Source organism: Volvox carteri (genome assembly GCF_000143455.1).
Source record: "Volvox carteri f. nagariensis unplaced genomic scaffold VOLCAscaffold_3, whole genome shotgun sequence".
Lineage (NCBI taxonomy): Eukaryota > Viridiplantae > Chlorophyta > Chlorophyceae > Chlamydomonadales > Volvocaceae > Volvox > Volvox carteri.
This window is the reverse complement of record NW_003307546.1, coordinates 2,454,374-2,468,415: the sequence shown is the minus strand read 5'-3', so window position 1 is coordinate 2,468,415 and position 14,042 is coordinate 2,454,374. Positions and strand designations below refer to the sequence as shown.

Here is a 14,042-nt window from a genome sequence, read left to right as displayed (position 1 = left end):
AGTTTGCGAGGCCGACCCTGGCTTCCGATGGCTTGTACGGTAGATGGCTTGTACGCTACCTAAACGGACGTCGCATCATGCGGTATGCCAAGCGCCCCAGGAAATCATCTAAGGCATCAGTCGCTTGCACGCGGGCTAGCGCCTGCCCAGGAATTTGCCTGACTACCAGGACAGTGTTGCATCTTTGATGTCGAAGCTCCCGTAACCCCACCACCTCGAGCAACACGCCAAATGAGAGACACCACTCACTGCCAGGCGGATTGTGGCGCGCCTTTCCATTCTTCCCTCGCCAGCCTCTTCCGGCAACGCCCCCAAATGGATTGATGCTGCCGGAGGGCGCAGTGACGTGTCAGGTACCGTCAGAGCCCGAGCCCGGATCCAGTGCCGACGGTGCTCGGAGGCCCTGCCCGGGATCCCCTTCACCGTTGATCCCCGGGGCCGATCCAGGGGGGGCTCCGGAACCAGACAGCGGACGGCCATCAGTCCTGATCGTCCATAGGGGGGAGGAAGCGCCGGAACAAGGTAAGTAATTGGGGCCTTGAATCCGAACGTTGACGGCTACGGCTCGGAAGGCAGCAGGAGTTCAGGCTACTCCATGTAACGGCGCCCCACTCTCCCCACGGATTACATCTCTTTCGCAATCTCGTGGGTACTGTTTTCCCACCCCAGTCGCTGCGACTGCTCCTATTCCATGTTGCTACCTGGTTAAGCCACCCTGCCCTACCTTCTCAGTGACCCGGGTCGCTCCATCGGCGGGTGTGGACTGGCCCCAGAACCCGAAGCACCCCTCGGCATCGACAGCGATGGACCAAAGCTCCGGTTGTTGCTGCTGCAGCTAGGTTGCGGCAGCGCTGATGGCGCGTCGGCCTCGAGCAGTGGCTCAGCCACAGCGGCCGGCTGCGGTGGCGGGAGCCCAGCCTTTAGGGAAGTCTGCCGGCGTGCGGGGAAGGCAGGCAGCTGCGATGACGAGGTGGAGCCACCCCTGACGAGGGGCACCGGGGGCCGCTCCACCGTTCCCAGGGTCTGTTCCCGCGGGGCCCCATCGAACGCTCCGGCGCCATGAGACCCACCGTTGTCTCGGGGGTTGTTAGCACTGGCGCTGGCACCGCCGGCATCCGCAGCGGCGGCGAACGGCGACGCCGTTGACTGCCTGCCCGCTCCGTCAGGTATCCGGTCAGCGGTGGCGCCCGACGGTACGTTAAGAGGTTGGGGCCACGTGCCATTTGGGCCAGCTCCAGAAGATCTGTTAAAGCGAGTGGGATGGCGGATGGGAAGGACCTGATGCGGCAGTTGGGTCACTTTAAAACCAAGAGTTCAGTGCGGCAAATGAGGACATATTAGACGGAATGCCGAGGGCGTTGTGCGCTTCCCGTGCCATGCCGCAGCGCAGCTATTTCCTCCCGCAACATGACATATGTCGGCCGAACAGGAAACCGATACGTCCTCGGGAGTGCAGAGCATGAGAACCGCCACCCTATCACAAGCCTTAAAGAAGCACCGCAGTGTCCCTTTTTTACTATCGAACTTTTCTCTCCATCCTCCGCCTCTAAAATACGTTCCCAGGAACCAGCGTTCAACGTAAACAATTCAATACGTACCGCGCCACGGCTGTTGACGACGGCTCTGACGACGGCTCTGGCGGCGCCATCGACTGCCGCGGGGCCATGGACTGCCGCCGGTGGTGTCCTTCCCCAAGATCCATAGAGACTTTTTCCCCGACGCTGGCGGTCATGTTGGGTGCTTGCGTCTTAAGCGTCGCCAGGAATTCATTGTACTGCGCGGAATGGCGAGCCGCGTTGCGGAGCAGAGAGCGGACAACAAAGACCGCGGTAGGCAAGAGGCCAGGCGTGATCCACGCCAGTACGTGAGCCTGTACACATCTTTTTCACCGAAAGACCCCAGCGCCAGGGGTTAAACGGATGCAACAAATAGTTGACTCGAATGCCAGGGTATTTATGAGACGGACTCGAGTTGTCCAGTCGACGCAGGCCGGGAGGTGGGTGAGGGACGGACGCGAGATTTGTGCCAACCCCAAGGATGTCAGCCTCAAGGGGCGGCTGCAATGGGTCACGCATAAGTGCACACAATCTCGCGGTCACACAGTCGCACAGACACTACACACGCGCAGTCGCGCACCCCGATTGCGCCGTCGTTGTTGACGTCCATGATATCCATGAAGGCCGTGATCTCCTCTTCCGTTAGGAGGTCCCCCAGCTCGTGCATGGTTGTGCGAAGCTCCTGGGAGGGAGAAGCCGTGGCGAATGGAGCAGCGCTCGCTAAGGAAAATGCCGCTGCCGCCGTTGCTGCTGAGCTTACCAGCCGCTGTGCTCACCTGCACACTGATTTCCCCGTTGCCGTCCTTGTCGAAGAACTGGAAGGCACGTTTGAGGATCTCGTCCTCGTCGGTGAGGTCCTGCAACATCGAGTGCCTGCGGGGTTTGCGAAGAACGAGTCAGGAAAACGCAAGTGGGAGCATTTCGCTTTAGCGCTTCTAATTTAATTCTTGCTTAAGCGCCTGCGAATCCTGCATTCAGCAAACCCTCTTGTTGCCATAACCCCATCCAGGCGATTGGGGTGTTGTCGGGTTCGGAACTTGATACTTGATCATTGCAGATTCTGTAAATGTCATGTTGATCTGAGCTGCGGGCAGGATTTGGCAAAGATGGCGTATGGCTGTGCGATTGTGCGTGGGCCTAGCCCACGACCTACTGGCGAGTCCAGGTGATTCCGTCCGGATTGTAATTGCAATTTTTCTGGACCCAGTTTCATCCGACCCGACCCAATCCAGGTTAGCCCGTGCCACGTCGGAAAGGGCCTGGCGGATTGCGGCTGGGCGGAGTGCGTCTCTAGCCCAGGGATGGGAGAAGATGCGGCTGACTCCATCGCCGCGCCGCCTGAAACTCGTTGGCGCCATCCAGCACCCAGCCTTCTGTCGTTGCTAATGATAAATATAGTCCATGGACCGGCGCCAACGCAACGACTGGGTCCCCTCCAGCACAGCAGCCAGCGGCCTAACTGACCCAAGGTTCCGTCTAACTATGGATGGGAACCTGGCGCTTGTGGCCTGGCCGAACCCCTTTTGTCGTGGCTGAGGACCGCTGGGAGGCTGATAAGGTGGAGCTGCAACACTCACCTGGCTGGGCCCTCCGGAGATGCTGCAGTCGGCCCGACCGGTGAGGTAGTCATTCCTGGGATACCCACACCGATACTGGTGCGACTGCTCCTGGTAATAAGAATTCAGACTGGCAGGGCTGCATGTGTGGCCAGACAGCGTGCCGCACCATTGTTTTCCTCTCCACGCGGGCATGTCGATCTCCCTTGCTCAACCTCCCCTTACATATATGTCACAGGTCTTAAGGCCCCTGCTCACCATACGTGCGCAAGCTGGCCAAAAGTAAACGTTTTCTTGTGGTGCAGCTTGAACGTGCGGAGTTTGCTGTCAATTATGTCGTCCGTGGGATTCTAGGCGGTGGGCAGGGTTGGGAAGGCGGTCGGACTTTGGTTATGACGAGCCGTGCGAGGAAGGAGGCGGCTTACCAGACCCATGGCATACAGGAAGACGACGAGGTCCTGCTTGGTGAGCTCCTCAAGTCGCGTGTTCAAGCCCAGAATTTTCAGTGCCTTTTGAGCAGTCGCTGCACATGTAAATGCAACGAAAAAACCTTAGTACTCTGGCTGCAAAGCAACAGTAACCGCTGGTCCTAAAGGTCCGAATGGCTGGGCCCATAACCCAACCGTTTCCCACCGATTTGTCCTGGAGTCAAGTTTGCGCTTTCTAAGGTTAGCTCTTCAGACTCGTGGTCTTTTCGTCTCCTGGCGCGTGCTTGAAGGAATCGGAAATGCACAAACATTGCTACAACGCCTTAACTAATGCAAGAGTTATGGAAAAAAGTTAAAGCTGAACATTTCAGCACGTCATTCGAAAGGTGCAGGCTCTTGGCATAATAACGATGCAGCGTCAAAGCGAAAAATTCTGCTAGGTACTGCCGACGTACGGGTACGGAAAAGGAAAGACGTGCACTTCGGTCACGTATCTGAGCAGCGAGGAAGTTACCTTTGCTGTGCATCGTCCATACACCTATCCAGCTGGCTTAAAATTCACTATGCATACTATGCAACTTGCACAGCGCCAGGCCGGACCATATGGGCTACATCGCAGCCCCGTTGCTCAGCTACGGCGCGCTCTGGTGCAAGCTCATGCCAGCACAACCTCGCAAGTGGATTCAATCAAGCAAGAACTTCTAGGAGTGGTATCCCGGACGAGCCGAGGTGTGAGCACTGGCCCAGCAGACCTAAGTTTAATCCAGGACGCGGTAGCACAGCTGCGCCGCGCAGGCGAAGGCTTGGAGACGACTGGGCCAGCCCAGTCGGGTACATGGGAGCTCGTATGGACTTCCGAAAAGGTAAATTTCCTAACGGGGTATGGCTGTAGAGATTTCTGCTGTAGCCACCTGAGCGGGAGGGCACATGTGATGCAGACCAACAACACAGCAGAGCGTCTCGCATGGAACCTCCCCTTGCCCCGGCTTTGCGCATGCTATCTGCTAGAGGAGCCTCCACCCATGCAGCATAATTAAATGGTTTTGCCTGTGCACGGCCCTCAGACGCTACGGTCTACCATGATTATCCTGTCACACACATGCCTACACGCGCTTGCTCCCTCATAGGAAACCCTCTTCATCCTCGAACGCGCTCCGCTATTCGGGACACAGGCAGGTGCAGTTTATCAAGTCATCGACACTGGCAAGAGCAGTAGCAGCCAGGGCAGCTACTTGCAAAACGTCATCACCTTCCCGCCAGAAGGCGCGTTCATTGTCGATTCCTCTTTAATGGTGGCGGGGCGGCAACGAGTGGAGTTCAGCTTCACGGCCGCCAAGCTGAAGCTGCCAGGCGGACGCGCGCTGGGCCTGCCGCCATTCGGCAAGGGCTGGTGCGTGGGCGGGGGTGCGGTTCGGATGGATAGGGCTTAGGAGAAACACGGCAAACCCGGACATGGCCCAAACGAAGCTTGGCGAGGACATTAAGAAGAGGTCAACCTCTTAGGCAATGCCTTGGAGAAGTCCTAGGGTTATAGGGGTCGTCGTGAGGCGATGGGACGGTTTGTGTAGGGGTCGGTGGTGCGGCAGGTCTGGGAAAGCAGCAGCGCGGTGTGGGAGGGTCTACGGCGACTGCGGGCCTCTTGCCGATTGCTTTTACCATGCTTTCGTAACTTGCCAGGCTCTGGGACTGTGTTGGGTTGCCACTTGTCAGCACCCGCTTTTCTAATGTGGTGGACTGGGATGGGTTGCAACGGATCCGACTAGGAGGGACTGGATAGATGCCTGTACACCAAACCTTAAAGAAGCCTTCCCTTGGCCTCCCCGTCAGGTTCGATAACCTTTACCTGGACAGCGACCTGCGGGTATCTTACGACAGCCGTGGAGACACGCTTATCACGCGGCGTGTGGGCGCACCGCACCGCTTCACGTGAAAGCAGTGGACGAAACGAGACTTCTTCCACCGAGCCGGCTGCCCGGCAGGCGGGTCTCATGGATCCACGTCCAGCGTGGGTTTCGGTATAGTATGAGGAATTCAAGGCGGCTATGGGCCTAAGCCCCTAGGGAACCGATCCTGGAATGAGGGAGGTACCGACCAGCGAGCTGGACGAGTACATGCACGTGTTCTTGTTGGGGCTGCTGCGAGTTGGATTACTTCATCGATAAGGAAGATAAGGAGTTGATAAGGAGTTTGGTTTTTCATCTCATTTTCGGCGCTTTCCTACTGCAAGCTTTCTCAGTGAGCTCTTCGAACACAGTCAGATGGTCAAAATGGTCAACACTTCAGGAGCGCCGCTTGTTCGACGGCTTGGTGCCTAGGTGGGATATGCGTGTAATGCTTTTCCTGTTCTGACACAAAGCGTGGCGGTGAGAAGAATTGGGGTCCTGGTACCTAGTGCACAAGCGACTACCACCGTGTGTGCGGAATCAGGGAGGGACGAGGGCTCTTCACGGCGAAACCCCTTTGAAGGCAGGGCCGTCAGTTGCATGACTTCTTTCGTTTTAAACACAATTTTGTGAATGCCGAAGCAATTTATTGGCTCGGGCTGGACGCCCTGTTGATCTGGGTTTTTATTTTTTTGAGCCCTAATGATTCGCAAGGATGTTTGTTTGCTTGTCCGCCATCTGCCTGCCTGTCTAGCTGTTTATTGCTTATTTGTCGATCTGTCCAAAGGTATTATCTCGTGAGGAAAGTGGACACATGAGATAGTGACCCTGGTGTTACAGTTCACAGAACGACCTGCTAACACTGCCGCAGCTGAGAGTAACACGACCAGCGAAACTGCCAACAGAGCAGGCCGCAAAGGCTCAAGGCTGACAGGAAGCACACAAGCTGTGTTTGCACAGAAACACGAAGAACGCTACAAACGTGTTTTCGCGACGGCCATAAGGACTGCCGAGGAAGGCTCCGAAAGAATGTACAGCCGGCAAAGATAACGACGATTTTGATGCCGGCGGTGCCGCACAGGGAGGCGGAGGAGTTTTTGTGGGTGCAAAAGTAAGGGGGAAGGGTCAGCGGAGGATGTAACAGCGCACGCGAAGTGCGTACACGCGTCGATTGACGTCGATTTAGGGTAACATCCTGTTAGTAACGAATTTGTATAACAGACAGGTATAAGCAGTGTTCTCTGTTGCACTGCTTTTCAACAAGGCGTACATAACCTTTACGTGCATAACACACAACACACATCGATATACATTCCCTTAACACACCAGCTGGGACTTTGCCTCGTGTTCACGGAAAGACGTCCTCAAGTCCACGGCACGCAATTACTCATTTGTCCGCGGCTTTTGTCAAACACATTTCTCCCTACCAGCACCACCAACACCAACACCACTGTCCTCCAGGGGCCCAGATGCACGCACTAAGGCGGGCCGGCAAAGCACGCGCGCAAGATCGCCGCGTGCCAAACAGCTGTCGGTGCAACTGCATTCGCAGCAATTTTCAGACAATAGATGGAACCTTTACGCGCGCGCGTGGCTCACGTACACGCGTCCTTCGGCATGCCATTAGGTTTGGGAAAAAATGTCTTTGTCTTGTGAGAGAGGGGTGCGAGAGCATATATCTCCCACGGAGTTCATGACAGCCTTGAGGCACGGCAGCATTAGCCCCCAGTCCCCATTTTTCCACGCACATACATGCACGCAATGCGCAACCAGGAGCCGCGCAAGTGACACAAAATACAGCACAAATTAAAACTGCGTACAAATCCGCGTGCTCAATGACCAGTTCACAACACCAACTCCTGCCATCCACATCCAGTAGCACCCGACGGTGCCATTCCACGCCTCGCACCCCATCCCACTCTACCCATCCCTCCGCGGGTTGGGTCTTTGTCCAAGTCCGTGCTGTTCATTGCTCCACTCCGCCTACACAATTCCTCTACCCTTCAGCGTGCACGCGCCCAGGAAAAGATTGTTCGGTGTCCCAAAATTCCCCAAGAGGTCCCAAAAGTCCCCAACTGATTGTCGTGTTTTATGATGTGGGACCTTACACCATGGCCTCGACTGTCAACGACTCCAGGGAAGAAAAACTTCGAAATACCTAAGAGCGTCTTAATGTCAGGATATTGCCCCCAGAGTGCGCAAGGCAACAGTCCCGCGGGTTCCACATGCAACCTTCCTTGTTGACGGCCCGCTGCCACACTTGCAGCGTCCCGGCGACTGCTCTAGTAGGTCGTCTTCCTTGAATGCAGACACCCACGCACAGAGAAAAGCTCAGCTCATGAGGCGCCTTCCTGCAACTGGAACGGCGGCGTTGACAAAAGCCCGCTCGTTGTCAAGGCCATAGTGTGATAAGTGCGGATTGAAACCCATCATGGGCTTCGTAGCATAATGGAAACCATGAATAATTGGATTAGTGAGCAGCACGATGCGTGATAACAGTGACCAGGGCCAATCGGCTATGGCACCGAGGCGAGGATCAGCAATGCGGAGGCGGCAGCAGCAGCAGGCCGGGGTCCCGCGTTCTCGCCTGCCTTTTTTGCATGCTTCATACACCCCTTTGAAAACCTGCAAAGCCGCCCAACGCGCCTGCTTTGTGACTCCTGTAACCGCGCCTGAGTAGTCAGAAAGCCAACCAGCCCAAGAAGCCAGCCAACCCATTCCCAGTTCCAAGAGCGTGCCTGAAGCTAGAGGCCTTGCTGCATCGGCCCATCCCTGACAAATACGTGTGCCCAAGATCCAACCTACCCCCCCATCACGCTGCTTTTCCGTCTTCAAAGACAGCCACTGCGGCTATCCGGCGAGCGGCTGCCTGCTGATCGGCTGTGGCGTCCCGTTGAACTGCTGCGCCCAGGCGAACGGCTGCGGGCACGGCCTGCCGACTCCGCCGCCTGCGAGACAGACTCCTTCAGCGCGACCGCCACTTCCGCCGACGCCTCCGCCACGGCCTCCTTTCTCTTGGCGCCCTTCGCCGCACTGCCGGTGTTGCCCGCTGATACTGGCCGCCGGCTGCCGCCTCGTCCGCCAGAAGCCCCGTCCATCTCCGCCTCAACCATTTTGGCTGGCGACTTGGGGTTAAATCCCCATGGCAACTTACGACTGCTAGTGGAGAACGAAGTGCGGATGGTGCCACCAGAGGCGGCTGCCGAGCCGGTGCGGCCGGCACTGCGCGGCGTCCGTTTGCCGCCAGACCCTTCGTGGTTGCCACCCGCCGACTTGGGCCTTGTCCGGGCCGAGTGAAAGGCAGTTGGAGAGCCCGCGGGGCTGGATGGAGTCGAGCTTCCCCCCTGCGAGTAGCCCTTGGGAGTCCCAGGCTGCGACTTACGACGGTAGTGGTCCTGCAGCCGTGCGCGTGTGAGGACAGACATGGAAACCAGGTGTGGACATAATGTGTTAGGAGGAGGACGTAGGAAGGCGGTTAATTGTTTGGGCCAGTACATGCCAGGAAAATATACGAAATTGGACACACAAGAGCCTCCATGGCAACGCTCCACTCTCGCAAAGCCAATGCCGAGATGTGAAAGGGCGCCGGCCGATCCACCATGTGTAAGGCAGCGCCCTTTGCTATGTCGCACCTTGAGCTCGTCCGACACCGCCAGCTCCTTCTCCAGCTGGTTGACGCGTTCCTGAAGACGCATAATCTCGCCGCTCAAGAAACGGACCTCCTCCAGGTGACGAGTCACGTGGATTACGCCCTCGTCCTTGCAGCCTGGCAGGAAAGGATGGTGGAATGTTGATGACACGGCGCGATACGCCGTGAGTCGTAGGTGGAACGTCGGGAGGACACAGGTCGGCAGTGTGTATCCAATCAAACGTAATATTCGTTGTCAACGTGTCGTACAATGTTGCTGGCGCCCTTTAGCTTTCCAAAAAGGAGGCAGGAATGCTGGACGGAAGCTCCCTGAGAGGCAACTCACCCAGCCTCACCAGGGGAGATAAGGACCACAGGCTAGGCCGCCCGATCAGCAAGACACAAGACCGACCGCGGTCGCCGACTTCGTGCAACCACACTATGCACCACGAAGCACAGCTTTGACCTTGGTAAGCATCCCCAGCCCAGTACCACAGTTCCCTGCTCACCAGCCTTGACCTCCGCCACCGCCACCCGATGTGCCACGGCAGAGGTGCGCGCCAGCTGCTCTGCCAGGATGCTCACCTCGGACTCCAACGCAGAGCACCGGGACTCAGAGACCTGGGGAAGCAGATGGCAGGGAGAAGGTCAACAGGCAATGGACAGGTGCTGGGAAACTGCCACGCAAAAACAGCTTCCCCTTTCCTCGCCTATCTACCCTGCGAAATATATGTTCCTCTTCCCCACGTTTACCCGCCCCCACCAACCTTGAGTGCAGCGTTGCTCCTGGCTGCCGCCTCCTGCGCCGACTGCAACGCCGTACGGGTCTTGCCCAGCTCCGCCGTCAGCTTGACAATCTCGCTATCACTGAGGCGCAGTACATCCGCAGAGGTACGGCAGGCATTCTTCTCCGTGTCCAGTTGACGAAGCAGGTCCGAGACCCGGTTCTCCAGGTCCGCACACTTGGTCCTGTACACCTCAACATCCTCCATCTGTGGTGAGGGACCGGGTTCAGGCGTCAGGGTTCAAACGCAATTGGTCCGCACAGTTGTGATTACCTTATCATTACCGTGTTGCAAATGTCGTTGATACCGCTAACCGCCCGCGCCAGATCCGTCTCAGCAGTTCCCTTCTGCACTCCTTGCTTTGCAGGACCCCAAGCGCAGGACAAAGGACAGTCCATCAATGCAATGGCATCGCTGCAACTAGCAGCGAGCATTAGATGCAATCACGGAGCGTGCTCTTCCTATGTGTAGATGCACGCGTGAAGCCAGTAATGTGTTCGCCTAGAAATCCAGACGTGGCCTTGGGGTGCAGTCCTGGAGTCTAGGGAGCACGCGCTTTGGTAAAATGTAGGTGGTGGGATTCGCCTCTGCCGTCACCTTTCGCTGCAGGGAGTGGATCTTCCGGTCCTTGTTGCGAAGCAGGCTCTCCAGCACCTGGGGCAGCACCATGACGGGGACAGCAAAAAGGGACACCATCGGAAATGGGAAAAGAAAAGCAACCGCGGGAGGTAACGGTACAGCACTACCTTCACGCATGCGCTGGTGAGGAGCGGTGGGAAGAGGAAGGGAGTGTTGTAGTGTTCTCACCCTTGTACTGTTACAAAACCACCGAATGAAGTCCGGCGGTGCTCTGCATTACCGTAGGGCCTGGATGCACGGGACCGGCCCAGGGCGCCGCGCTCTTCCATTTTCCCTCCTCCCTCTGCCCCTCATTGCCGTCCATTTTTCCTTGTTTCCCACGCTTAACACACGTCGCACCAACTCACCCCGCCTGCTAACCCCCGCCGCTTTCCCACAGCCCGGAGCAAGCCTCTTGCCTCCCGTTTCGTTCTTGCCCTTCTAGATGCACCCCTCCACCAATCCTGCATTATCTGCCTTCCGGCCGAGATCTGGCTGACCTGCTGAAACCCCAAACGACAACACCATACGCACCCTAATGCTCTCCGCCGCCTTCTCGCCCTCCTGCTTGGCGTTCCTCAAATCGGCCTGCAGAGAAGCCACCTGCTCCAGCCCCTCCACGGAAGCTACACTGATCTGCAGCGCACATAATAAACAAGCGTATAAAGCAGTAATGAAAGCAACATAAGTAGCGCCTCCTTTCCACATCCAAAAAACCTGGGCCTGCCCCGATCTATATGCACGCCCACAGTTTGGAAGGAAGACAAGGGCGCCGAACCCCCTACCTTAACCTCAGGGGAAACGCACCGTTTTAGAAGAGCCTGGCCCCCGCCCCCTCCGGCCGTTTCATGTTCCTGGTTGCATAGAGCTGTATGGCAGTCTTCACTCACCAGTGACGAGCGGTGCGCCAGCAACGCCGGCATAGACTGCTCCTTGTCACCCTTCTTGGCTAAACCCGCCAGCTGAGCCTCAAGCTTTCGCTGTGAAATAAAGCGGGCGAATACCGGAAGATGAGCCCAGGAACTGGGTGTCAGGAGGAGGCGACGAGAAACATAAAACTGATATGACGCGGGTAACTACAGGCGCGGGAGCAGAGCAGGATAACCATAACAAGTAGACACTCCAGCTATTCGAAGATTGCTTCCCCGCAAATCCAAGTTCGAGACCCTTTTCGACATGTCTGCCTTACGTATCGGGTTACTACGCCTCGTCCACCCCCGTAGCAACGCACCTTTTCAACCTTCACGGCCGCCAACTCCTTCGCCATGTTTGCCACCTCCCTACAGCAAAACCCGCCAACACACGTAACATAGGTAACGTGGGAATCCTTGGCAAGGAGCTGCAAAAGCTTGTCTTGATAACTCAGCGAGACTTCCCGAAAGAGATGAGCTTTTATATTCGGTATAACCGGGACCCAAAGTGACAGTGCTGACCCATTAGTACTGCACACGCATGATATTATGCGGCATGGCTACAAGAATAACGGCCCTTATACATGTTCGTGGTTTTTTAACCAACAGATGAAGGATCGTGAAGTATCTCTATAACGAGGCTGCCTGACATTGCCGTGTTGTTAACCAAGGGCGACATGCTCAGTGGGGTCGCTGGGTCGTTGGGTAATGACCCCCTGGTTGTGCGTTCGTAGGCAGGAGCTCCGCCGTATTGGCAGTACGTACCCTTCGGTTGTCATATGGCGCTCTTTAAGTAGCCTCAGCTCTTGGTTGCTCTGGAAGAGGGCCCTGAAGTGGGTTCGTCAGGGATCACGGCCGAGGTGGGAGGTGGGGGGCCGTAACGTCGGAATACGGGTTAGTAACCGGCAGGACGGGACAGGTTGCAGAAAGACGTATCAGACTATTAGTTAGTGTTGCATATGTCTGGCGTTTCCAGGCTTCGCGTGGGTATAAATTCAGCTGCGTGCGGTGGGCATACTTGTCCTTGGTGAAGACGGAGACCTTCAGGGTTGCGACCTCCTTGCGAGCTTCCTCAAGCTCCTTGTCCTTGAACTTGAGCATGTTTTGCAGCCTGTAAGAGGAAGTCGTGGTCTTGAGTACGATAGAAACGTCAGAAATCTCACATGCGCTGTGGCTTAACCTCACCGCAGCACCTCCCCTGCAGCCGCAGAGTTATTACACAATGCATGGTCTTCGGGTGTCTTTGCATGTTTCGGGCTATCTCGTCCGCTTTCGCTCTGCAAGCAAGCGAACCATTTAACTAATATCCCCTCAAAAGACACTCCATCCATTGCGCTTGATGCCATCCGCACCGGTGGATGCTCCATCATTTAAATTCCCACGACGTTAAACCGCATGGACAAGAGAAGTGTGGCTTTCCGAAAGTTTACGGTGGCACAGAAAACAAAGAAGCGCGTTTTAGTTGATATCACACGTAAAAGTATGCTAGATAACTTGGCCAATGTTCCTTGAAGGGCGACTTTGCCTAGCTCTTGTGGTTACCCACAAGTTTCGGAGCATCAAAACGTGTATGACATCCAAGAAAGGACACCACATAGCAGCATAACACCAGCTTGAAGGGGGGATCACTTTGATTTATATATATTTTGATCACATGTTGGGTGAGCTGACCGGGTTGTTCGGTTACGGACGAACCGGTGCCGAGAAGCGGCGGAGGAATTGTGTGCCGGCGTTCCTGGTGCCGAATTCCGCGCATGCAGCACGATCTATACACAACGTCTATAAACGTTGCTTGACGTTCCCGTGCCGAAGGGTAATCGTGTCCTGTCTTCTTCCTCGTTGCCTGTGAAAGGGCACCCCAGCGAGATGACCACCGAATACTTATTGAAGACTGTACATCTTACACGAGTTCCACCAGGAACACCCGGGGCAATTAGGGGCTTGCCGTTTTACCGCAATCAAATGTAACTCTAACCTTGGAAATAGTTGAAGATACGGCCTTATCCAGGCTCGTAGTGTTAGGCTCATGTAGGCACAGGCTAAGGCTGACGGACGCGCAGCATGCATGGAAAGCAGAGCAATAGAGAATTACCCGCTCGTCACCATGCCTGCGTGTGTTACCGCGACCTACAGTTGCAGAGCCGCAGAGCCTGCATGCGTAAATCCACAAAGTGCTGCGACCGCCAGTCCACGACCGGTGGCCGCAGCAGGCAGAGAAATACAATTCACTTCCCAGATGTACGGAAGATATGGTTTATGTTATGACAGACATACGGATCGCCTCGCACAGCCAAAGCCTTCCCGCTTAAGCAGGATGCCCGCCAAAATGCGCCCAGTCCACATACAAGCCAACCCATCGTACACCTTTTGCCTGAAACCAACAAACATGGTGTCACGAAGCAGTGAGGAAATACTTCCAGGGCCATTTGCTGACATAGATATTCAAGGTGGAGTCCAGGTTGTTATGCAAAGGCGACTGGCAATGACGTACACCCACGACAGCGCGGCAGCGCAGACACCGCAGTATGGGGTGCTTTACCTCGCCAGGCGCAAACCACACAGTCCTTTGAGCACGACAAGTCACTTTTTGGAGTGCCTCGGCACTTAATGCTTACTGAACGCTGGTCAGACGCCGCCAGCAAAATACCGTTGGGTTTGCAATGATATATGCGCCGCT

At 56.1% G+C, this 14,042-nt stretch overlaps 3 protein-coding genes across 3 annotated transcripts; 1 reads left to right on the top strand and 2 right to left on the bottom strand.

Moving 5' to 3' along the window:
* Nucleotides 1-349: 349 nt before the first annotated feature.
* VOLCADRAFT_116069 (uncharacterized protein) lies at nucleotides 350-3,851 on the bottom strand (the record flags this gene model as incomplete). Its single annotated transcript, XM_002946432.1, has 8 exons — nucleotides 350-485; nucleotides 725-1,243; nucleotides 1,599-1,774; nucleotides 2,137-2,238; nucleotides 2,333-2,429; nucleotides 3,371-3,462; nucleotides 3,538-3,635; nucleotides 3,746-3,851. The coding sequence occupies 8 exons, from the start codon at nucleotides 3,849-3,851 to the stop codon at nucleotides 350-352; spliced, it is 1,326 nt and encodes a 441-aa protein (XP_002946478.1).
* Nucleotides 3,852-4,112: 261 nt separating this feature from the next.
* Nucleotides 4,113-5,470, top strand: VOLCADRAFT_86811 (uncharacterized protein; the record flags this gene model as incomplete). Its single annotated transcript, XM_002946601.1, has 3 exons — nucleotides 4,113-4,403; nucleotides 4,668-4,930; nucleotides 5,368-5,470. 3 exons carry the CDS (start codon nucleotides 4,113-4,115, stop codon nucleotides 5,468-5,470), a joined length of 657 nt encoding a protein of 218 aa, XP_002946647.1.
* Nucleotides 5,471-8,254: 2,784 nt separating this feature from the next.
* VOLCADRAFT_86810 (uncharacterized protein) lies at nucleotides 8,255-12,466 on the bottom strand (the record flags this gene model as incomplete). The annotated part of the gene is made up of 10 exons (XM_002946431.1): nucleotides 8,255-8,818; nucleotides 9,056-9,189; nucleotides 9,561-9,672; nucleotides 9,819-10,043; nucleotides 10,434-10,490; nucleotides 10,989-11,090; nucleotides 11,345-11,434; nucleotides 11,686-11,734; nucleotides 12,131-12,193; nucleotides 12,384-12,466. 10 exons carry the CDS (start codon nucleotides 12,464-12,466, stop codon nucleotides 8,255-8,257), a joined length of 1,479 nt encoding a protein of 492 aa, XP_002946477.1.
* Nucleotides 12,467-14,042: the final 1,576 nt, after the last annotated feature.